Source organism: Nuphar pumila, chromosome 6 (genome assembly GCF_984573655.1).
Source record: "Nuphar pumila chromosome 6, dmNupPumi1.hap1.1, whole genome shotgun sequence".
Lineage (NCBI taxonomy): Eukaryota > Viridiplantae > Streptophyta > Magnoliopsida > Nymphaeales > Nymphaeaceae > Nuphar > Nuphar pumila.
The window spans coordinates 16,081,199-16,106,481 of record NC_143254.1 but is presented as its reverse complement, the minus strand read 5'-3'; the positions used below and the strand labels follow the sequence as shown (position 1 = coordinate 16,106,481).

General features: G+C 35.5%; 1 protein-coding gene across 2 annotated transcripts; it reads right to left on the bottom strand.

Annotated features, from left to right (window-relative positions):
• Positions 1 to 4,216: 4,216 nt before the first annotated feature.
• On the bottom strand, positions 4,217 to 20,944 carry LOC149834100 (uncharacterized). 2 transcript variants are annotated; one of them, XM_090009965.1, is made up of 9 exons: positions 20,805 to 20,858; positions 20,650 to 20,724; positions 17,445 to 17,750; positions 17,140 to 17,209; positions 9,223 to 9,278; positions 6,689 to 6,764; positions 6,552 to 6,588; positions 5,000 to 5,114; positions 4,217 to 4,780 (listed from the first exon to the last, which is right to left on the bottom strand). In XM_090009965.1, exons 3-9 carry the CDS (start codon positions 17,735 to 17,737, stop codon positions 4,552 to 4,554), a joined length of 876 nt encoding a protein of 291 aa, XP_089866091.1. In that variant the 5' UTR covers positions 17,738 to 17,750; positions 20,650 to 20,724; positions 20,805 to 20,858; the 3' UTR covers positions 4,217 to 4,551. The 2 variants fall into 2 exon arrangements, with proteins under 2 accessions (XP_089866091.1, XP_089866090.1); XM_090009964.1 differs by lacking the exon at positions 20,650 to 20,724 and having other exon boundaries at positions 20,805 to 20,944.
• Between the last annotated feature and the right edge of the window lie 4,339 nt (positions 20,945 to 25,283).

Sequence of the window (25,283 nt, the reverse complement as noted above, 5' to 3'; positions counted from 1 at the left end):
TAAATGAGAGGAATTACAATAGAATCACATGTTTTATTAACAATGATAGAGGAGAATCCATATAAACCTCTTCACTAAGATCTCCATTTAAAAAAATATTTTTAACATCAAGTTGATAAATATATCGTTTTTTAATAGAAGCAATTGTAATAAGAGCTTGAACACTTATCATTTGAGCAATCGGGGCAAACGTCTCATCATAATCTACCCCATACTCTTGTGCATAGCCTTTAGCTACCAATCTAGCCTTATATCTTTTTAAGAATCCATCACTTTTCGTTTTTACCTTAAAAACCCATCGACATTTTATGGGTTTCTTTTTTCGAGGGGGATTAACAATTTCCCAAGTTTGAGCTTTCTTAAGTGCATTAAGTTAATGTTACATAGCTTCATTCCAATGTGCATATTGTTTAGTATCATTGGAATGAGATGGTTCATAAAAGAAGTTGATGACTAATAAATAAGCTCTAAAATGTGGTGAAAAAAACACATAAGACAAATCTATTTGGTGCTTCAGAGATACGATTTAACCTTTTTTAAGATGATTCTTCTAAAGACATATTTTGAGAAAATTTGTCAAAAGCACATGGATGGGTATTTTCACTTCTTTGAGTATAAACTTGGGTATTATTTTCTACATGTTCATCTATACTTTCATGAGAATCATTTCTTTCATTGTTAAAAGTTTGTTCATTTTGATTTTCAACATCATTGAGAAGTTCAAGATTCTCAATCGAATTTGATTCATCTTATTGGGGTAGTAAATCAAATAAGAAAGAATAGTCAATGTTTTCTTTTGGCTTATCAATTACAAAACCATCTTCTTCAAGAAAAGTAATATCTTTTGATATATAAAGTTTATTATTTGATAAGTCAAACCATCGGTATCCTTTTGTTTTTTCACCATATCCTAAGAAAACGCATTCAATAGCCTTTGGAGAAAGTTTATCATTTTTGTGAGTAAGAACATAACATTTACAACAAAAAATTCTTAGCCTTTTGAAATACAGAGATATATTATAAGTTTTTCAAAAGAAGAAACATTTTTTAAAGATGACGAATAAGTTCTATTAATAAGATATGTTGAAGTTAAACTGACTTCGACCCAAAATGACTTTGAAATATTTTTAGAAATTAAAAGGGTTCTAGTTGTTTCTATAATATGCCTATATTTTCTTTCCGTAAGATCATTTTGTTGTGGTGTGTTAGGACAAGATCTTTGATGACAATTTTAACTTTGTCATAAATAAGTTTGAAATTCATTTGAAATATATTATCCTCCTAAATCTGATCTTAGAATAGATAAATTGCTTAGAAATTGATTCTTAATCAATGCATAAAAATATTTAAAGATGAAAAACACTTTGGATTTTCGATTTAGAAAGAAGATTCATATGTATCTAGTGAAATCGTCTGCAAAAATTATATAATATGAGAAACCTCCCTTAAACATGATAGGAGAAGAACCCCGAACATCAAAATGAAACAATTCAAACGGTCGTGTAGAGACAAAACTTCTTAAAGGAAACGGAGTGGCTTTTAATTTACTAAAGATGCAATCTTTACAAGTCATAACTTTTTCATTACAAGAATTTTCCAAAAATGAGAAGAAAGACATTTTTGAAAAAATCGGATGGCCAACTCTCTTGTGTCAAACTTCTATACTTTTAACATTTACAAAATTATAAAATAATTTTGATGGTAGAATAAAAAAATCTACAAAATATAGATCGCCCCTCCTATGACTTTGCCCAATCAGCTTCCCTAACTGGAGATCCTGCACGGTGCAATCTTTAGGTGAAAAAGATACTTTTCAACCTTGATCGGTAATTTAAGAGACAAAAAATAAGTTTAAATTGATTTTTGGAACCACCCTTACTTTTGGAACAATAAAATCTTGAGAATGTTTTAAATCAAATGTTCCAATATTTTCAATTTTCAAAGTTCCATTGGTCGTTGAAATATAAGATGTGGGGGTAGAATAGGCATTAGAAAGAATGTGTTTATGTGGTATCACGTGAAAAGAAGCACCGAAATCCAAAATCCACATACCTGGATGAGATGATGAGGTTGCGATGGTAGCACCCGAAGTAGAGGAACACTTAAAAAGATGTTGAAGTGCCTTCAAGATTTGATTTAGAGTGTCTTTAATGTCTCCTTTATTGTTGCTCACTTATTCTTTATTTTAGACATTTTCACCAACCGCGACCACTTTTCCCTTAAGCTTAGGGAAAATCGGTTTAATATGACCCGGTTCATTACAATAGTGACAAATAACACCCTTTCTAAAGTCATTATTCTTGGTAAAGTGGGGAGGCCTATAGGGCTTAACATTGGATCCCGGCTTAGTAACGGCCAAGATCTCATAATTTTTATGAGTCATACCAAGGCGAGTTTCCTCTTGGCATATTTCAGTAAGGGCATCTTCAATAGGTAAGGCCTTGCTTCTATGAAAAAAAGATGCCCTTGTTCAAATTCCGGTCTAAGACCGTAAAGAAATTGAAAGAAATGTTCTTTTTTAATTTGTTCTCTTCTTAATTCAATATCTTTTGAAACCACCCACTTAGGCTCAAGAAGAGCAAGTGCATCCCAAAGGAGACACAAAACACTAAAATAATCTCGGACACTTATGTGTTATTGTTTATTGGATCTAATTTTTTCTTGACAAAAAAATTGTCTACCTAGATCATTTTGGGTATACATATCATTTAGAAAAAACCAAGTTTCATTGGATCTTCTAAACTTAGTAATGTTGGCACAAATCTTTATGTCAACATTGTTCATGAACCATTCTCAATCTTCTTCCTTTGTTTGATGTTCATTGATTGCTTTAATGTAATCTTCACCATCGAGAGCCTTTCCGACACTACCTTCAATCTTGGTGAGCTTTAATGTTGGTTTAAAAGTGGCCCCCTTCACAAAGCCCCATAGTTTCTTTCCACGAAGATGATTTTTCATAGCCGACACCCACATCAAATAATTTGATCCGTTGAACTTAAAGGAGAGTTTTACTCTTGTCGTGCTCAATGATGACGAAAAAAGGTGAGATGAAAAAAAAACTTAAAAGAACACTTTCACGATTACAAATAACCCAATTGGCTCTGATACCATGTAACGAGATATGCGAAAATACAAAAGGTTCAACAATGAACTGAATAACACGAGCACTTAATGTGCAATTTACACAAACCCACTATGGGGTGAATGCCAAAAGGCAAATAAAATATTATTAAAGAGAAAAAAAGTGAGAGAACTCATACATTTTGAGAGGGGGGGGACTCCTTTATATACATGAGGGAACCACTAAAAGAGGGGATCATAAACATGATCGTTGGGGACCCCAATGATCCATTATGTGGGCCACCCAATGGTCCCTTACATGAACAATAAAAAAGAAAAAAAGAAAAAGAATAAAAGTAAAAAATAAGAAAAAGAGAAACCTAAAAATAAAAAAGTACATGTTTTGGTATGAATACACAGAATAATATATATATATATATATATTAACACCTCACTCGCAGTTCCGAAGTGACGTGTGGAGGAGATTGAATATAACTACTGGTTGATTATATAGAATATGACGTGATATGCTGTCATTGCATGTTCATTGGAATGGTATTTGAGGAAAAGCCTATCCCGTTCATAGTCAGATGTGTTACCTGTACAGCCTTGGAGGCGGTGGTACAGGCGTTGACAGAACTAAAATGGTATTATAGGCAGACACTGGAGAATTAGAACACAGATTGCAATTCAATAAGAACTCACATGCACTGACAATTCAAACGCAGACTAAGAGACTGTTCCTGGATTCAGCAATGGGTATTGAGGTAAGTCACCTAATTTACAAATCAAGCACCAACAGGAGAAAAACCTATTAATTTTTCCAGTCACCAACCAAGTCCCTCCCACAATCCACCTTTGTATAGATACGATCATTACCTTGGACAACCTAAAGGTTTTCCCTGATAATGTGCTCGTCAAAAACAAATTCAAAATATCTCAACCCTTCAGAACACGTGAAGTCAAATAACAAATGTAATCAAGCAAAAGTGAAAGTTTTTATCACTTTCATGTGCATGCATCCAATATCAATCAGTAAAGAAATTATCATTAGACCCTAACATGTATTAATGATCCAAATTGCACGGTTGGGAAAGAATGAACAGGAAATAACACATGCTCAGGCAAACATATGGCTACCAATGCACATAAACAAAGATGCACACATTTACATGTCACTTTGAGAATATCTCATTTTCCTGATTCTGCTTGGTGTACACAATTTTAAATTGAAAAGGAGAAAGATGAAGTTATAAAACACGTCTTATTGGTTGTGAAGATGGGAATTGTACTCAAAGGCCACTTGCTTTCAGACTTGAGAGCTAGGCTCTACTCTGTCCAAAATAATTATATCATAATGAGTAGAAGGAGAAATGACAAACAGATTCTTGCATGTATTGCCACTGGACTGTGCGCGTAAACAATGTACAAATTTCCTCTATTGGAGCTTCTCATTCTCGAAAGGATAACAAAGTTTTTCAAGATGACTCTCTAGAGTTCATCATGTGACTGTTTTAATGGAAGTTCCTCCCCTGTTGGCTGTGGACTCAAACAATCATTTGTTCTCGGTGGTGCAATCTCTGAATTTGTTGATTCATGACTTAAACCCTTCATCATAGCGGATGAAAGTTTCCTCTGTAACTTCAGCAGTCCAATGCGCTTCGTGAAAATGTAGAACACAACAGAGGCGAAGAAAAGAAAACCAACAACCAGTATTATCCTGTTCAGAAAAGCTTATCAAGTGAGCACCTCTAGAACTGTTAAAGCAGGTGTTTAAAGACCTGATACATGACAAAACAGCCAGACTGAATCTTGGGCAATTCAGTCTGAGTCACATTTATGAACAGTGTCCCATCATAAGCATAGATGCAATAACCTGAAGTCCTGGTTCGGACATAAACTTTACAGCATGAAGCTCATTGAAACCATTTCAGCTTACCTGTCAATGATATCTTGGCGGTACATCGTGGAAAGGAGGTTTCGAGTTCGCATCAGCAAGGATCGATGACCCTTATACTCAGTTTCTGCCTTACTCAATACACCGGTTGAATTCTCTAGAAAAAAGGACAAAAGAGAAAATTAACTGATAAAACCAACACCATATTACCCTACACTATTTCTAGAAATTGTTTACATATGCATGTATGTACTTGTGAATGCACCTATGTATGTCTATTGTCTCCCTGAATGTTGTTATCCAGAAAATTTACACAAGTAAATCATACATTTTGTCTAACAATATACTTAAACATGCTTTCATCATAAACAAAAAATGTTAGCAGAAGGCTTTTTCTCGCTTTTGCAAAAGAATGGACAAAAGGTTTCTGATATAGAAACATTTAGTTTTCACTCTCTTTTCGTCTTTTGGTGCCTTTTAGCATGTGCATGTTGTTAAAATGTATTATTCAATCATTGTAATCATATATATATATATTATATATATATATATAAAGGATGATAAATATACATATATGGTATATATGTATATGTATCTTCCTAATTATATATATAAAATATATATTTCTCTATTATTAGTCGTAGGGGTAGTTTAGTCATTTCACCTATTTTTACACATATTCCATTTTGGAATATGATTGTATTTTTTCTTTTTATTTTTTCTTTTTTATTTTTTAAACTTAATTTTTTTGTGGTTTGCGCCACATTGGAGGACTCCCCAAAGAGTCGTTGGGGGCTCCCAATGACTCCTTTGGGAGCCCCCTATGTGGCTCCTCAAAGGCTTATAAATAGGGGTTTTCCCCCCTTGTATTGTCTACTTCTTTGAGGAGCTTTTGCTCCATTGTAATGGGTGTTTCACCCTTCTTCTCTTCAATAATATTAACTTATGCCTTATAGGCATTTTTGCCCTTTTCGTGGGTTTATGTGTTAGCACATTATGTGCTTGTGTTTTCCCCTTTAGTGGGTATATCCGCACTTCATGTGCATGTGTATTGGTTCATTATTGAACCTAATGTATTCAAAGCCGTTTCCTTACACATGTCTGCATTTGCATGTTCATGGTTGCGGTATGTGCATGTGCACACAGGCATGCATGTGGTTGGAGAAGGGGGGGGGGGGGGGGGTGTGGTATTGAAAGGGGATATCTTTTTTAGAAACACTGCATGACATGGTAATTCAATGTTACATGGTTTTACAAAGGTTTCCAACAGTAACAGCATCATTTGCATTTTTCTTAAAATTTCGATAACAAAGCTGGAGATTAAGGTCATATGCATAAGCATAGAAGATATCCCAGCCAGGTGTTTTATCTTTCCAATATCCTGCTAAATTGATGTTAGAAACAGATCACTTGCTGTTGCACTAACTAGATAATAACAACCTGACAGGTATATAAAAATATAACAAAACTTTTTAAGAAGGCCCAGATAAAGCAAAAAAAAAAATTGATAGTGTGATGGAATGAGATGTTTCAGGTTTTAACACACAGACCAAAATGAGAGAAAGTTAAATTTTCAGCAATAAATATAACCTACCAAATGTCATTAGTGTGTTTGCACTTCTCTCCACCTCCTGTTGACAATAAAAAAGTTGGCTTGTGATAGGAACAACATAGAGACCACAAAGACAAAATTATGAACCTGCAAAGTATATCAATGATAAACTAAATGACCTGAACCATCAGTTGCCGGGTGCGACGAAGACTTTCAGTTATGCTTTCTGCAGCAGCCGTCATTCCAGCCTTTGTCCTGGCAAATAACATAAATTACCAGTGCCTTCATAAACAAAAACCAAAAAGCTCACATATCCATGATATTTAATCATGTTCCACCAGAGCAGACGGCAAAACATGAAATGTATAAACAATATGAACCTATCAATTTGTCCATGTGATCCTATGCACCAGGTATGTAGGAGGTCAATCTAACCATAAGTTTCAGGCCATGGCTAGAAAACAGTCATTTCTTCTAATCCTGGCAAGATAATTTCCCTTCTTCCAATATGTTTGTCTTTCTATGGTCAAAAGCTGGCATAGGAATACCTTTGTTGTTTGGTACCCCTAAACACAAATAGATGAGTGGTTGCTAACGATGAAAGTTCGGGATGGAGCCATACAATGCGGAAGTCTCACATATGGTTCCCTGAGAAGGGAATTTAAGTGGAGCCTTCGGAACATCAACCTTGCAGGGCCTAATTTGTACTAAACTTGACTGATCAGACCTGATGAGGCAGCACCATCATTGCTGATGATGTCTACCCATGGATTTTCAACCAAGCCGATTCTGAAGAAACACTTGGAGAGCATCTTTAGTATGTGATGTATTCAATTATGCATGCATAAGCACATGTATGTATGCATGATACACACACAAGCACATTGCACTTGGGTCCTTGGATTCCTAGCTATCCATATACCACAATTATGTGAACTGCAACCCATGATTGATGAACTTGATAACCATTCCTTACAGAGTTAAAAGCATAGTCACAAATATCGGTCTTGGCTATATCTCGGCAAGGCAATTTCTCGCTATAATATAGGTTTAGTTGATAAATCTCATGAAAAACGCAGTGCTTAAAATATTTTAAATATATAAAAATAATAGAAACGATACTCCATTTTGACTCCTGTTCCGTATCCCCTTCTGTACAAGTCATATTGGAAACTTCCTAAACATGGTCATATCCCCGTATCTGCAGCCGTATCCATGTGATATAGGAAATGAGTAAGAAAAATTACATGTTTAGATAATAAAATACACATAATAAAAGAAATAAGTAAAAAAAACATAAAAGAAAAGAAAAATGCAGTTAAGACATAGAAAAGAAGTAAAAAGGTAACTCATAATATTGTGATATTATCGTGATATATATAAATTTCTGAGATTTTCAAAATATCGTGATATTTTTTCCTTTAATATCATTTTATGAATTTACAGCTATATTATCGCTATATTTTCAAAATATCGCCTGTATCTGCGACTATGGTTAAAAGGGATGCATTTTAAGTAGTACTGATGCTCCAAGAGAACTGCAGTACAAGAAACTCTAAGGCCCAGTTTGGATGACAAAGGGTAAAACCAAGGTTTTAGAAACCAAAGTTTACCTTATCACTAGGCTTTTGGCAAAGCCAGTCTGCCAAAAACTCAGTTTTCTCTGTTTGGATTTGCCAAAAAAGTCAAAGAGGTAAAATAGAAGAGGGATTGGAAATTTATAATTAATAAACTACTTTATTTTAGTAGTAGTAGATTTTTTTAATATTTTTTCAGTTTAAACCTTACAAATAGTGAGGCTTATGCCTCATTTATATTTTTGGAAAAAAATTTATTATGCGGCATGCCTTTGAAAACATTGATAACAATACATATACAGCAAATTAGTAGAAGAGAGTTACTATGTGAAAGGTTGCACTTTCACAAAGGAGCTGAGGCTTCTTTAGGATGTTGAAGGTTTCAATATTTCATGCTCCTTTTATTAGATACACAAAAACATCCTGATTTACTAGTTCATTACCAAACATAAGTTGCCACTTTTTTGTAAAAGATGACATGCAGGGTCAATTATTTCCAAAAAGAATTATAACCTTTCTGGAGTTAATCAGCAGTCACACTATAATCTACACTTATCAAAAAAGAAATAATTGTCTCAGAATTTTAAAGTTCAAAATTATTACTCTAAATGAGTAGCAGGAGATTTTACATCAACATTATAGATACATATTTTCTTTTAATACAAACTTAAGGTTTGATGAGGACCTCTATTAGATCCCTGACTTTTCAATTTACAAAAATCGTAGAGATGTCATCTTTTGGGGGAAATGATTATGGTTTTTGCCTTAAACTTTTGTACAGTATGGTAGTTGAAGTGAACCCTTTTATTCAAGACAGTTTCAAAATTCACTACCAGGCTGTAAAATCCTTTACAAACCAGTGAAAACAATACTTAGAGCATTACAGCTATCAGGACAGTTGGAATCACTTTTTCAGTAACGAGAATCCTCAAAAAGGAAAAAAATAAGTCAAAAGTTCTCAGAAAAATCAAAACAGTAGATTAACTGGTAGCAAAAAAGCAACAGAAATCATTTCATGTGATGGAGTCTATATTACTTAATAGAAAGTATTTCACATGATGCACAAGGCATGATAATCAATGTCAATGAATTAGTAAAGAAAATTTCTCATTGATAAGACTAAGCATGATGTGTACTGCAAATTGCGCCTGCGAATGGTAGATTCCTCTCCGCCTCCCAATAAAAGTTCCCTCTGTAGCCAAGAAATGACCCTTCAGCAGAACGAAAATAGAATAAAACTGTAAAAAGCACTGCAAGACTAGAAGTTACTAAGTGATCAAGTTCCAAGTATAACCATGCATTTTCTATTCTTTTTTAATCACCAGGCATCAAGCATGAATTCAAATTGCAAAGAAATGTCATTTTCCATCACTGACACAATACTTGTAACTAAGGAGTATGGTGTGCTTGTTGTTGGCAGAAAAGATTCCTATAGAAAATAAGAAATTTAAGGAACTGAGCGCCCCACTATTTCCCATGAAATTTATCTACTGCTTTTGCAGGTGGTAATGCTGTGTACTGCTGAAAAGCCTATATCTGTTCAGCTTTTGAGAACTCTGACAACATTCACAATATTTTCAATTTCGATCCAAACAATTAAAATGTTTTCATTCAAAAGAATTCCCGCATCGGGTATCCAAATGCATCTTAAATTACACATTAAACATATTAGAAGAAACATAGGTTAGAAAATGATGCCAACAAAGAAAACCTCTAGTATTTCCTTCAAAAAACAAAAAGAAAACCCATTAGTTATGAGCTTGAAACTTTAAGGCCCTGTTTGGATGAGTCTGAAAACCAGGTTAAAAACATGATTTTCAACATTAACCAGATTTTGAACAAAAACTGGGTTGGGGCATGGTTTGGATGATGCCCCAAACCTCCCCAAAACCTGGTTCTAAAATTCTGATGAAAGTAGTGTTTATATATATATATATATATATAGAGAGAGAGAGAGAGAGATTGGTAGCTGCTCAGGCATTAGGTGCTAAATGATACATGCTAAATGGGTTTTTCTGCCCTTCTGGTGTTTTTTTCGCAGTTTCAACCCCATAAATGTGTTGGACATGGTCGATTTACGAGAAATCCACACCCAAGGTTGCCAAACTAGGAAACGGAAGCGTGAAATGACACAGGAAGCGAAAGCGAGAAGCGAGGCATTTTAAAATTTATGAGAAGTGGGAAGCGAAATATCAATTTGAAAGTGAAATATGAATAAAAAATGAAGCAATATGGTATCTGAATAGGAATAGAAAAAGAAACAAATAAAAACTAAAATAAAATTGATCGTTCTTGTATTTTATGATTTTTCAATAAAAGAGTTAATTTTTTGTTAAAATTTAACAATGATGGTTACCAATTTAGAGAAAGTATACGGGAAGTGAGTGGAAGCGTGAGAGGAAATAGATGAAATACATGAGAAAAGCATATAAGAAGCATAGACCATGTGTGTGAGAAGCATAGAAGAAGTATGGGAGAATCGAGCTTCCCACGAAGTTTCAGAAGCGAAGAGTGACGCGCTTCCGAAACGAGTTTCCAGGAAGCGAGCTTCCCACCTACTTAAGAAGCTTCTGGTAACTTTGTCCACACCTGAATCATGTGTTTTCGATGAAAAAATGATATTTGGAGCCTCGAAAATTTATAAAGATTTTGGACCACTGATTTTTCGAACCTTATAAAAACCCACCCTTGTATCAGAATCGAACGCTTCAAGAGTTGATCCCTATAAAATCAAGTACATAGATCACATCTGTATGGTCAGAATTTATAAATAAAATGAAAAAAGACTGAAAACCCCATTTAGCACCTAATGTGTGGGCAGCTACCAATCACTATATATATATATATATATATATATATATATTTTATTGGCTTGTAATAGGTAATGCCCTCTAGGGTTATTTTTGTCAATTTTGTAGTGAGCCGAGACCTAAGCTCAAAATAAATGTGGCCATAGTTGAAGAAAAGTCAGCGAAATCAAGTGAAGAGCCAAAGCAAGGAGATATTAAAGAATCCATTGCTTAATTGATGAAGGTTCTCCAACATTTCTTGAAATCCAACTCCTCCATCACATCCACATCTGGAGCCACAGTTTCATCTTCAACTCCTCCCGATGTCTTATTGGATACTTGACTCTGAAATCTGAATGCTTTGCTTTTATCCGATCAATGCACCAACTCTCATAACTCATTTGTTTCTACAACCGATGGTACATCGTTGAAAGTAAGGGAATCAGAAACTTGAAAAAGGTTTTGAAATCAAATAAATTTTGTGTTACCAAAACTAGAATGATTCCAAAATTAAATTTAAACTAATTTTTCATTTCTCAAATTTTTTACCATGGTTGTAGAGTTTCTTTTTTACCTACAGATTGCTCTGTACAGGATCTCAGGTTCGAGAAGTTGATTGGGCAAGGCCATAGAAGAGAAAACCTCTACTATATGGATTTTTTAACTCTTTCATACAAGTTTTTTTGTAATCATGTTCAAAACAAAGATGTAGCTACTTGGCATAAAAGACTTGGTCATCCTAATGTCTCGAAATTGTATCTTTCTCTTTTTTTAAAGTTTTTTTTAATGGAAAATAATTTGTTTGCAATAATTGCATTATTGAAAAAATACATTTTTCTACATTTCCAAACAGTAATTTTGTCTCTAAAAAACCTTTCGAGTTGGTGCATTTGGATGTATGAGGACTGACGTCGGTCATGTCAAAAGGAAGATATTAATATTATATCACTTTTATTGATGATTTCACTAAATATGCTTAGGTATATTTCTTTTGGTTTAAACCGGGACTTTTCTCCTTCTTTAAAAAATTTCATATGCTTATAAAAAATAAATTCTAAACCAATATTTCTACTTTTTTATTGGATTCAAGTGGAGAGTATATGTCAAATGAATTTCAAAGCTATTTAAAACAAAATGAAATTAGTCACAAAAGATTTTGTCTAAAAAATCTACAACAAAATGATCTTGCGGAGAGGAAGCATAAGCATATAATTGAAATTATTGTCACCGATATCACCGATATTTTGAAAATATCATGATATTATCAGCTATTTCAAGGTAGCCGACAATATCGGGAATATATCGTGATATTTTTAAAAAATCGACAGAAACAAAATATTGCGATAATATCACAATATTTTTGAGATTTTTTTATTTTAAGTTTTTATTTCCTATTTTTTGTTTCTTTTATATTTTAAAACCTTTAAAACATGTTTCTTTATCTTTTTTAAAGAAAAATAATGCAAAACTTATTATTTTTTTAGCTTCTTTGTTGTTATTTATATTTTTTTCAAATTTTTAAACTCCCAAGATTTATCAACTTTTGAAAATCTATTCGAGAAATACCCTTGTCGAGAAATTACCTTTAAAAATATAGGTGACTATGATTGAAACAACTAGAACTCTACTAATTTTCAAGGATGTTCCAAAAAAAAATTGGGTCGAAGCCACGCTTACCGCTATATATTTAATTAATAGGATGCCTTCCCCTTCTCTTAAAAATGTTTTGCCTTTTGAAAAATTATTCAAAATATCCTCAGATTTCAAAAAGATTAAGGGTTTTTTGTTGCAAATGCTTTGTCCTTTTTCAAGGAAAAGACAAGTTATCACCAAAAGCCATAGAATGTGTTTTTATTGGATATGGTAAATAAATAAAAGATATAGGTGTTATAATTTATGATAAGTTATATATTTCAAGAAATGTGACATTTTTAGAAGATCAATATGGATTTAATCAAAGTTTCCCTAAGGAAAATTAGATACACTTTTCTATTTGACTTATTACCTAGGAAAAATACCTAAGCATCTAGTATAAATGGTTGTGATGATATTGAATGTATTGATGAGGAAAATCCTCTTGATATTAATGAGGATAATTCTCTTAATGAAACCTCTAATGAAATCCGTACTTATACTCGATGTAAAAAAGAGAATCAACCATGTGCCTTTGAAAAGTACTCACAAGGTCAATCATTAGAAGAAACTATTGTAGAAACCCCACCTAGAAAGTTTCAAAGGATCTCTAGGCCTCCTAACAAATTTGAGTGCTACGAATCCTTTTCCCCAAGATATAGGGTTTGTCTTATAACCATTTATGTCTATCATGAACCTTCAAACTACAATGAGGCTAAACAAATTCCCCTACTAATAGATGCTATTGGAATTAGAGGCCCTTCATAGAGCCAACACTTGGAAAATTGCAGACCTACCCATAAGAAAAAGGGTTAAAGGATATAGATGGGTTTTTAAAATCAAAATTAAGAGTGATAGTTCCTTAAAAATATATAAAGCTAGGTTGATTGCCAAGGGATACTCACAAGAATATGGGATTGACTAAGAAGAAACTTTTGCCCCGTTGCTACGATGACTAGCGTAGGACCCTACTTGCTTTAGCATCTATTAAACAATGACCTATTTATCAGTTAGATATCAAGAATGTGTTTCTTAATAGTGATCTTTGTGAAGAAGTTTATATGGATTCTCCGCCCGGGTTTAACATTGAAAAGGGTAAAGTTCTCAAACTTAAAAAGGCTTTATATAGTCTTAAACAAGCTCTAAAGGCGTGGTATGTAGGGATGGCAGTGGACCGGGGGAAAGCGGGGCCCCGCCTCGCCCCATTTGGACCGGGGATGAAGGGTATGAAACGGGGATGGAGGCGGGGACGAAGGTTAAAATCCATCCCCGTTCGGGAGTGGAGGCGGGGATGGACGTGCACTTTTCCCCGCCCCGCCCCGTCCCCGCCCCAACCCCGCACCGACCACTTTTCCCCGCAATATCCCCGCCCCGCCCTGCCCCGCCTCATCCCCGTTTGAACCGGGGATGGAGGACATGAAACGGGGATGAAGGCGGGGGTGGAGGATAAAATCTTGAGGTGGGGTGGGGGTGGAGACCTTGTCCCCCGCCCCGCCCCACTGTCATCCCTACCGGTATGATCGATTCAGTAAAGTTATTATTGATGGTGATTTTATCTCATATTATACTGACACTACTCTTTTTGTTAGGGCACGTTTGGAAGAGAGAAAAACTCTCATGGGAAAAAAAAGGTTTGCCTATGAGAAATTTTTCAAAATAAAGTTTTCGCTTGTTTGTGTAGCATGAGAAAAACAGAGTGGAAAAATGTGAAAAATGAGAGAAAGGAAGAGGGTGGTGGTGGTGAGATGGGTGGTGAGGAGTGTAAAAATAAATTTTCTCTAGGTAGGAAACATTCCTCCAAACCCCCTCCCCCCCCCCCTCGCCCATGGAGGAATGTTTCCTATCAAAAAGTGTACTTTTTAGAAAAACTCGCTCAGCGAAAAAGTCTCTCATTTGGAAGGGTAAGAACATTCGTACAATCTTCCATTTTGCATCACTTTTCTTACATTTTTCTCGCTTCCAAACGTGCCCTTAGAAATGCAAGAAACAATATAATTATCTTATTGTTATATGTTGATTATATGATTATCACTAGAAGTGACAAAAAGGGTATTAAAAATATTCTTAAACAAAATTGTGATATGTCTGACCTTGGTTTTCTGAGATATTTTTTAGGTATCAAAGTTGCTTACAGAGAGGAATGAAAAAAATTGCAAAAAATTGTATGTGTTTTTTCAAATGAAACTTGCATCAGATATAATTGCTAGATCCGGCTTGACTGGTGAAAAGGAAGTAGATGCTCCAAAAGTGAACGCAAAGATGAGGGCCAATGATGAGACTCCATTATAAGATCATACTCTTTATCGTTGGTTGATTGGATCTCTTATGTATCTATCTATCACTAGGCATCACATAGCACATGTGGTTCACAGTGCAAGTCAATTCCAACATCCTCCTACTTCAGTTCATATGACAACAGTTATGCAAAGTATCATATACTTGAAGGGCATAGTGACAAAAGGATTTTTCTAATCCTCTTTTTTTTTCTCTTCATTTAATTGCTTATATTGACTCTGATTTGGGAGGCAATCCAATGATTGTATTTTTACTACAGGATATTGTGTATTTTTTGATGATTTGCTTATATCATAGATATGTAAGAAGCAACAAAAAGTGTCATTGTCCTCCACTAAAGCTAAATATAAAGTGATAACAACTACTACTACTAAAATTGTTTGGCTAAGAAGTCTTCTCAAAGATATGGGCATCATCATCTTCACTCCATCGAAGATGCGTTATGACAACAAGAGTGTTATCTATACGCTAGCAATCACACCTTTCATAAAGGAACAAAGCACATAGAGATGGATGGACATTATGTTCGAGAATAATTTCTTAAAGGCACTATTAAACTCCCTTAGTCATATCGGAGTATCAACTTGCAGATTTATTGACCAAAGCCTTGTCGTCACCTCGCTTTTCTCTCTTCCTTAGCAAATTCTCGATGATCTCACCATCAGTTTGAGGGAGGTGTTGAATATTTATTTATTTATTTATATTTTATTGGCTTGTAATAGGTAATGCCTTCTAGGGGCATTTTGGTCTTTTCCTCTCATGTAATAAATCTTGTCCTCTAAGGACAATTTTGACTTCTTTGTTTTTTTATTTTTATTTTATTTATCTTTTTATTATAGCCTAGGGACTCTATGGTCTTTTTGTTGGGAGCTCCCAACGACTCTATTGGGAGCTCCCTTGGCTCCCCTTTGTTGTATATAAAGGGACTTCCTGTCCTTATTCAACCCAATGCTTTTCTTAAGCATTTTATAAATTGCTTTTATTATTCTGTTTGTGTTCTCTCTCTCTCTCTCTTGTGAGTGTTTTGTGTATGCCTCTGTGGCTTCTTGTATTTGCCCATTAGTGGCTTTCCTGATTGTGCACAATTTGTACTCTTGTAGACCTTAAGTGGCATTTCCCTTGTGCACACATTGATTTCATTACAAGTAGATTTTTTCACTAAGGCCATGTTTGGATGATAGGGGGCAAAACCTGGTTTTGCCCCAATATCTGGTTAGGTAAAACTGTTTGGGTGACCAAAAGCTGAAATTTAGATTTTTTTGGTTCTTAAAAACCTAAAAAACAAAAATAATTTTGGCCAGCCACTGGCAAGAAAATGGCTGGGATGTTGTTGCCCTCGATGGGAGGCAGCATCCCGACCATTTCCCAACTGGTGGCTGACCGGAATATTAAAAATAAAATAAAAGTCCAGCCACCCATCTTCCGGGAAATGGTCGGATGGTTCCCCTTCCATGGGTGACACCATCCAGCCATTTTCCAGTCGGTGGGTAGCCGGAAAATGGTGAGATGTCTTAAAACGAAAAAAAGGAAATAAAAACTTGTTGGCCACCTGATGGCTGAAAAACAGCTGGGACGGTATCGTCTGGCCATCCAACTAGTTTCCGACCACTGTCTGGTGGTTGCTTCTGTTAAAGAGCAAGGGAAGGGGTGGTGAGAGGACATACACACCCCTCCCACGCCCCCCACCCTTGATAAACCCAGATAGGTAAATAAAAAACGGGGGGAGGGGTTTTGCACAAGCTGGGTTCTCTTTGAAAACCCAACTTGTTTTTGTGGCATCCTAACTGTCCAAACCATTTGAAAACCTGGTTAACGCTCACAACCAGGTTTTGAGCATCATCTGAACAGTACCTAAGTTGATCCCTCCTCTCCCCACTCCCTTCGACCACTACTGAACCCTTTCACCATTGAAGAAGTCCAGACATTTCCAGCCTGCCACAGGCTGAAAATGGCTGAACTGGTATCATCCATACTAGACAAAAAACAGCCACAATTCTTTATCTTCTTTCTTATTTTTTTGATACGTCCGACCATTTTCTAGCCAGTGGTACCCAGAAAATTATCTATTTCTTTTATTTGTTTTTTCCATCCATTTTTCAATCAATTGGTGGCTAAAAAATAGCAGCTTTTTCCTTTTTTTATTTTTTGAGTTTTTGGCTACCAAAAACTTGATTTCTAGGATTTTGGTCATCTAAACAAGGACAAATCCAGGGTTAATAAAAACCCAGGTTTAGCCCTAGCCATTCAAATGAACCCTAAATGTTTTTTAGCATGGATGTTTCAATCAGTACGAAGAAGAAGAAATGACAAAAACGAGAAGAGGAAAAAGTGTCTCACCTCTTCTTGAGCAGCTTTTCGTAAGTTGGCCTTAGCTTCCAAATTTGCATTCCTTAGGCTCAAATGCAAACTAAAAACAATATAAATGTAAGATGCATTTATCTTTCAAATAAAAATATATGTGTTGCGCACACAAGCATGTGCATGTATTTGTGTGTGTGATTGTTTTTGTGCGTGCATGAGTGCATGCACATGTGAACATATGAAGAGCACCATAACAAGTAGTAAAATAAGACAATCATCAAGATTTTATGCATTTTCTAGGTAATTCTTGTAAAAAAAAGAATAAAATGATAAGAAAAGACCTATTGTACTGATCCTTCCAAGACTTTAACATGATTTTTGCTGAATGTGTTTGTTCTTCAGTTGGAAGTTGCTCAACAAGAAGATCAAGCCTAAACTGCATAGATCTTAGGAGCGCCAACCCATCTTGAGCTGCAGCATTCAAGCGTGGAAGAGTATTCACATTCTCTATTCCTGGTTTTCCGTATCCCTCTATTTCTCTCACATGTTTAAGAGCCTCATTTAGTGTGTCATCCCACCCTTTCTTTAACTTGTCAACTGCCTCAGTGACCTCGTCCACCTTTTCATCCACCATATTTAGCAGCAATCTATTGCAATCAAGTGATCAATTTTAGTGACCATGATACTAAAATCAACCAACTAGAGTAATAAAAATTAAATAACTGGAGCACCAAAACCCCAATGGGGGGGGTTGGCGTAGTGGGGTGGGCCTTGGCTGCTAGACGGGCAGTCAAGGTTCAATTCTCATGGGCATCGCCCCTCTGCGCAAGCCAATGCGTAGCATAGGTCCCAGGGCAGGGGTCCTAGCCTTGGAATTTTACGTTGCCGGCATGATGACCATAGGTATGGCAGGCTGAGCCAGCATAACCAGGTCTTCGTGCCGCGGATGCAGTTTCTTCGGGATATAAATTCAAAAAAAAACTGGAGCAACAAAAGCAGAACAATGTAGTGATTACAAAATAAAAGTAAAACAAATTATGACTGTTGAACAGAGATGCTGAACAAAGCATAGTTGCCAGAACGGGAATTGAAAACAGGAAGCAGTATGGGAATCAGAATTAGGAAGCGGTCAATCCAAATTTTTGGAGGATTCGGGAAGCGGGAAGTGAATAGGAAGCGGTAGGGGGAATCGTTCAAGAAGCAGTATAAGAAATTATGATCAAATGATTGATGTAAGAAGACAACTTTTAAAGAATGAATTTCTTTGAAGAAAAAAGAAGTATGTCAAAATGAATAATTAAGAAATGACGTTTATAATTGACAATTATATCATCTTATTAGAAAAACTACCTAACATCATTTAATAGGATAACTAAATAACAAATACGATCAATAAAAATGCAAAACATTTAAAAACTACAAGTTCATAAGTTTAGTTCAGGGTTTAGATCAGAGTTACCGGAAGCGCCCCTTCAGTAGGGGAAGTGCACTTCCCCGATACACGTTTTGGAAGCGCAAAACGTCGCTCTTCCGAAATGCGTGGGGAAGCGTCTCCTTTTTTTGGGAAGCACACTTCCCCCTCGCTTCCCTCTTTTTCCATTTTATTTTTTATTTTTTATTTTTTTCTTCTTTTTTCGCTTCCCCTCGCTTCCGAGACGGTTCATGATTCGCTTCTAAGTACTCCCACGCTTCCCGCTTCCTAAATTTTTGAAAGTGCCTCACTTCCCGCTCCCGCTTCTTCACTGGCAACCATGGTTTAGATACAAAAGTAACAAAACATTGATATAATAAACAAATTGTGCAGTAATTGATGTGTAATCCATCACACATATTATAATTCCAAGAAACTTCAACTAAGCCTAACAATATAATCAATTGTTATATGATAGCTTTAAACAACAAGAAATGTACAAGAGTGGACGATGATTATATATATATATATATATATAAATATATATATATATATATGTGTGTGTGTGTGTATATGAGTGTGTGTGTGTGTGTCTTAACAAAACAAACATCTAACAGGCGAACAGCATATAGCTAATTATGTATTGCTAATGATTTTATATTAATATCAGTATGAATATAATAATTGTAATATAACAAAGTTTCATATAAGATACATAAAAGCTACTGAGTTGTGCAAAAAGTAATACAAATTAGGCTGATAAGCTATTTATCCTCTGTTCAAAAATTCAGCAATTTGAAGTTTTGAACAAATGTAGCTATATTATGAAACAAAGAACAAAGAGATGCAATTAAGAGAGAGAGAGATAGAACAACAGTCCAACATACATATAGAAAAACATATCAAACTAGATATGGTAATTAAAAATAAATAAAAGGAACTTTTTTTTTGCAATTAAAACAATAGGACTAAAGTCAAAAGTCATGTGCATTTATATTCTATATACTATGTAAATTTGTGCATTTATTTGAGATGAACAAGAGAAAAAGAGGGGATTATGGCTGCACTAGACAAAATCATAATACAAATAGTGAGGAACTAGAATTTAAATATACGAGGAATTGAATTCGTCAACTTGAGAATCATAATTCCAATGAAAAATAACTCAACCATGGGAATCAAGATTCTCTTGTTGGGGAATCACAATTCCCATGCATAGGAAGCGCAATTCCACACCACTTCCAGTTCCTGCTTCCTGGGAATTGTGATTCACACCTTATACTAGCGCTTCCAGTAGCTATGGAACAAAGCAACTAAAAAAATTCATGATTGGTAATGGCAGGACGTTTTCAGTACAGATCGGGATCAGAGTTAGTCTTTGTTAAATATTATGTTATCAAACTAACAGAAATCCATTCCATATAGACTCCGCACCACCATGGAAGAGGGGCTACGAATGATTAGCACAGATCCTCCGGGTGAGTCGGTAGCAATGGCGTGAAATGATGTTGCAGCCATCCAACTTTCTCACTGCATAAAACTATGCAAACTTTTTAAAATGTGCAACCACTCAGTTAAGACAGTTCAACATTACCCACCTAGATTTCTTATTAATGTATCCTCACAACCCAGCATATTTTTTCCAATAGTGCATTGAACACCCCAAAATGCTAGTTGTCTACACGAATTTGGGAGATCGTCTTTTGTGGTAGAAATCCGGTTTTTCATTCTCTGAACTTTATTTTAGGAGGAATGCATGAAAATGTGTTCAAATTAGTCACTATAATTGCTTGAGAAATATGAGACGAGTCTTAAATTAATGAACTATCAACCAGAAATAGCATCTAATCGTTCGATGAACATCAACGATGATCAAAACCCTAAAAATCCAAAACATCAAGTATTTTTTCTTCAATAAGAAGAACATTGTAGACTAGATTGGATGGAATATAAATGCAGCAAAACCCTAGGAATGCAAACAGATAGTAGGACAATCAAAACTTTGAGAACCAATGACAGAACTAATGAAATTAAATTGAAACCCCAAAAACAATTTTCATGGAACAAAATTAAGGTCATGATTTCTTGGAAACTATCAAGATGCAGGAAAAGGATGGGAAAGATGGGGAGCATACTAGGGATGGAACAATAAGAATACAACCAAAATCCGAGAGGGAAACACAACATCGATGACGATTGGAGCCGGAGTGCTGGAGAAGAAGAGTGATGATGGCAATCAAACTCAAAAACAGCCATAGATCACGACGCCATCCGAGGCTGAGAATCTCACCTGAGAAGATCCACTGAGTGAGCTAAAGAGGAGGACGCCGAGTGGTGGAAGATCTACCGGAATTAGGGTTGATGATGATCTGTAGCTTCAAAGGAGAGAGAGACAGAGAGAGAGAGAGAGGGGGGAAAAATAGCAGGAAAGGTAGTGTATCGCGGGTAATGTCGCTCACAGGGACACGTCAAAACCATGTCCATATTGGCACAACTCGCTGTCCATCGGACACTGCATTCGGACTCACTCAAGACACACCAATGTTGTGTCCTAGATGATCCGTATCCATAAGGCAAATAGTATCAGTTACATACATTTGACCATCTCTCTATAGCGAGAGAGAGAGAGAGAGAGAGTATAATGAGACTTTAAACAATACGATCATATGAACTTAATTATAAAAGTGTTCTTATACAATTCCAAAGTGATTTGAAGGAAAACCCTAAAATATGAACTTAATCACATAGTGCTTAAATAATAGGAAAACATGGAAGTGCTTTGATTGAGGAACAATTTTGAACTCATATTAAAAATAATAATTTTATTTTAGACAAAAAACTTTTGTTTGCATGTGTGTACACATGGAAAATATTGACTACCACAAGTATGCAATATTGTCTAGTGTGTGAATACATATGGGTAATGTTTGTTGCCTTGTGGGTAAAAAATACAAAGATGGGCGCACACTCTTGTGTGTACTTTGCATCCATCGAGATTCGTTAAAACCTTGGGTCATGTTCAGGACATGCGCAAGTGACTTAGTTTTTTATGAAAAAACGATTTTACGCAAATACAAGTTCTTTTTAATAGAGACTTCATTTGTCAAGCAAGAATCTTGATTGAATAGCAGCAATGGAATCGCATTGGTGATTGATCTCCATTTGCATGCTCATTTATGCACACTATATGCAATATAAGCAAAAGTGTATGTTTTATAATGCGGCGGCGTAAATGAGTGCATACTTATTGTTCGGTGGGGAAAACTGAACTAAATATCATACATATATATTTGTAAAAAGCAGGAGTCGTAGCATCGTTTGACGCGACAATAATCTTAAATGCACAATTTAAATTATAGAGAGCAGGAGCCTTAACATCGTTCGACGTGACAATAAATTTAAATGCATAATTTAAATTATAGAAAGTAGGAGTCTTGGCATCGTTCGACGCGACGACAATCTTAAATGCGTAATTTAAATTATAGAAAACAGGAGCCTTGGCATCGTTCGACGCGATGACAATCTTAAATGCATAATTCAAATTTCAGAAAACAAGAGTCTTAGCATCGCTTGACGCAACGACAATCTCAAATACATATATACACAAGAACCAATATATAAGGATAGTCACAAGGCATGCGCGTGAACACTGAAGTGTCCTAGAGGGCATAAGAACTAGGGCTAGATACCATTTTTAAGAACACATATACTGTGTATTCAAATATATATATCCGACGATAGTCGTAAGGCATGCGCATGAACACCGAAGTGTCATAAAGAGCATAAATCAAGGACTAGAGTCAGATATTACTTCAGAACATATATATCATATACAACAAAACAAATACTTGAAATAAATGGATCGGTGAAACAAACTTACCCTCTGATCGGTGAAAAACGGCTACGGTACACCATGCCTGCTTTAAACAGGGTTCAAACCTTTCTTTGAGAGGTCAGATGACTTCGACCTACTTGAGAAAGAGCGGGTCAAGCTGCTAAACCCAAGTGATTTGAACCAAGCTGGTTTCAATCCAAGTTAGCTGGGTCAGGCAGGTTCAGACTTAGCATAAGTAGTCTGGGTCTGGGTCAAGTGAATCAAACATGGGTTTGGGGACCAAAAGGGACTTTGACTTTGACTAAACCCAACAGGGTTCAAGCCAAGTCAAATGGGTTTGGACCAGCTCAAGTAGGTTCAGATCAGGTTGGGTAGGCTTAGACTCACTCAGGCAGGCTAGGCTAGGTAGGGAAGGTTTAGGAGACAGAAGGAGAACAAGAGAGAGGGGGTGGGGGGGGGGGGGGGGAGGGAGGATTTTTATGAGAAGAGAGAGAGAGGAGGGGAGGGCTATTTATAGCCCAAAAAAACTTAGTTCTTAAGCTCCCTACTTCTTGATTTGCCCATGACTTTTCGGATAAGGACTCAAGGTTTCTTTTGTGTGGGGCCCATATGAGATATTTTTATGGGTTATTTTGTGGGTCCCACAAGATATTTTCTGAAGAATATTTTCGTGGGTTCAACCAATATTTTCGTGGGTCCCGCAAAAAATGTAGGTTTTCAGTATTTTTTTTTTCGAAAAATTCTAAGTACACCATTCTCTTCGTATTGACGTAACTAAGAAAGTTGGCTTGTACAAATCTCTTCATTTTTCTCAGGTAGAAAGTTATGATTCTCTAACTGTTTGAGCATATATTTACGAAGATACGAATATCCTAAGTATAACTGTTTTGTAGAAATTGATTCGTTTCACATTTTGAGTTTATATGCTATTTTTACATGAAAAATACCTCATATGTTTATTCAGAAGTTTGCTAAAAAATCGTGGGTCTTGCAAAAGTACACTAACTTGATTCTATTTATTGCTCCTAAATATTTAAACGCATCTAAGGACTTTTCGATAGCAGTTGTATTTAGAAAAAACATGATTTCACATTCCACTATCAATGAAGTTTTTTCTAAAAATAATTTGTCACGAGGGTATCAAAGTTTAAGACCTAAGATTATATGATGCCATAAGGGTGCCATAATTTAAGGTATCAGGTTATAGTGCAATCATCATAATGCAATGTAACTTAAGTGCTTAAATTCTTTAATAAGTCATGCGCTATCTCATAATTATTTATAATAAACTTATTATTACACATGATGTGAACATGTATGCCGTATGGCATGAGAGTTTTCTCAAAAAAGAACGATCCTACTGTTCTCCAAAATACTTTTTTTCTGCAAATGATAACAAATATTTCAAAATTTCGTGTGCCCAAAAATCTTTAGTTAATTCTCGACTTATTTAAGACCATGTTACCACTCGTGTAAAGAACTAGATCATAATTTGGAGAGATTCGTGCAACACACAAACTAACCTTTCAAGTCTACAAATTTACTACATGAGATCCGCATGCAGAGAATGTAGACCTACTGACATTCGCAGGACTATCTTGTGTATGTTTGTATGCTCAATGCGGAGATTTGTGTATTGAATGTGCTGATCTCCTGAGGTCCGCAAGTACCCATGAGATTTGCATTTATCAAACGCAGAGTTGCTGAAGCTCGAAAACACACCCATCAAACTTGTGAGAAAATTAAGATCACAAACTAGAAGAGATCCACATTCATACTTTCCTTAGTATGTATTAATTTTTTTTTTTGCGAATATGAGATTAACATGTAGAGAAAGCAGAGTTGCTCACGGGAAGATAAAAATCCAAACTAGAGGCGATTCACATATGCATCTTCCCTGGTTCAGACCTTTTTTAACAAAGCTGCATCACAATCATATGATTTTTTAGTCTTAAGGAAAATATTCCAATATTTTGACTTTAAAACCGTGGCTTATAAAATTGACATGAATCTGACCTTGGTCTCACTCCTAATGTTTATTTTTTTTTCAAAAAATTCCATTTAGGGGCCAACCTTTGCCCCCCAGTTCCAAAATGTGCCTATTGTTTTTTAATCTTCTAATACTGGCCAAATGTTTCTTTGAAATTGTCACTTAGATCTCAAGATAAGGTCATCACCTTGAGAAACATGTTTTTTTTTAAATTTTTAGTTTATCATATTGCCCTCTGGAGTTGAAAAATACAAGGAAACAGAACAACCCTATTGTCGTTTGATTAAATTTTAGCTGATATTTAACCCACAGCCCCACATAATATGTGAGTGTAAGGATAAGTCGCTGTTTGACAGTTTCTAAAGAACCAAAAACTCGTATCAGGAAATTAAAAAAATGTGAAGCCAATTTTTATGAATTAGGGATAAAAGTTGGCTTTTCTATTTTGGGGCGTTTAGTAGACCCTTACTCAACGGAATCTACTTTCCCTTGGAAGGGATGCTTGGGAGGAAAAGTGATTTTTCAGGAGAAAGGACGTGTGAACTAATTTTGATAGGAAAGTCACTTTTTTGCATTTATATTATGTGAGTCCCACTACAAATTTATCAAGATGTTTTATTTCGCTACACCTAACAAGAAGTCCCTCTTTCTATGGAAAAAAGTATTGTTTCATAGGAAAGAGCACGAGAGAAAGTGCTTTCTCAGGAGAAAGGACGTGTCAACAAATCTTGATAGGAAAGTCACTTTTTTGCATTTATTATGCTAATCCCACTACAAATTTATCAAGAAGATGTTTTGGTTCACTACTCTTGATAAGAAGTCGCTCTTTCTCTGGAAAAGAGTAATTTTTCGTAGGAAAGAGCGCGAAACAAACGAAACGGAAAAAATATCCTTATGTTCGCTACAACTTCGGCCGAACCTAAGCTACCCTGGACCTCGCTCGC

Bases quoted from the DNA above. Each gene is read 5' to 3' on its own strand.
- LOC149834100 (XM_090009964.1), bottom strand. From the start codon at position 17,737: ATGGTGGATGAAAAGGTGGACGAGGTCACTGAGGCAGTTGACAAGTTA. The intron at 5,115-6,551 runs GTAGGTTATATT...CCTTTTTTCTAG, and splicing joins AAACACACTAATGACATTTG to AGAATTCAACCGGTGTATTG. The intron at 4,781-4,999 runs GTAAGCTGAAAT...TTTTCTGAACAG, and splicing joins CGCCAAGATATCATTGACAG to GATAATACTGGTTGTTGGTT.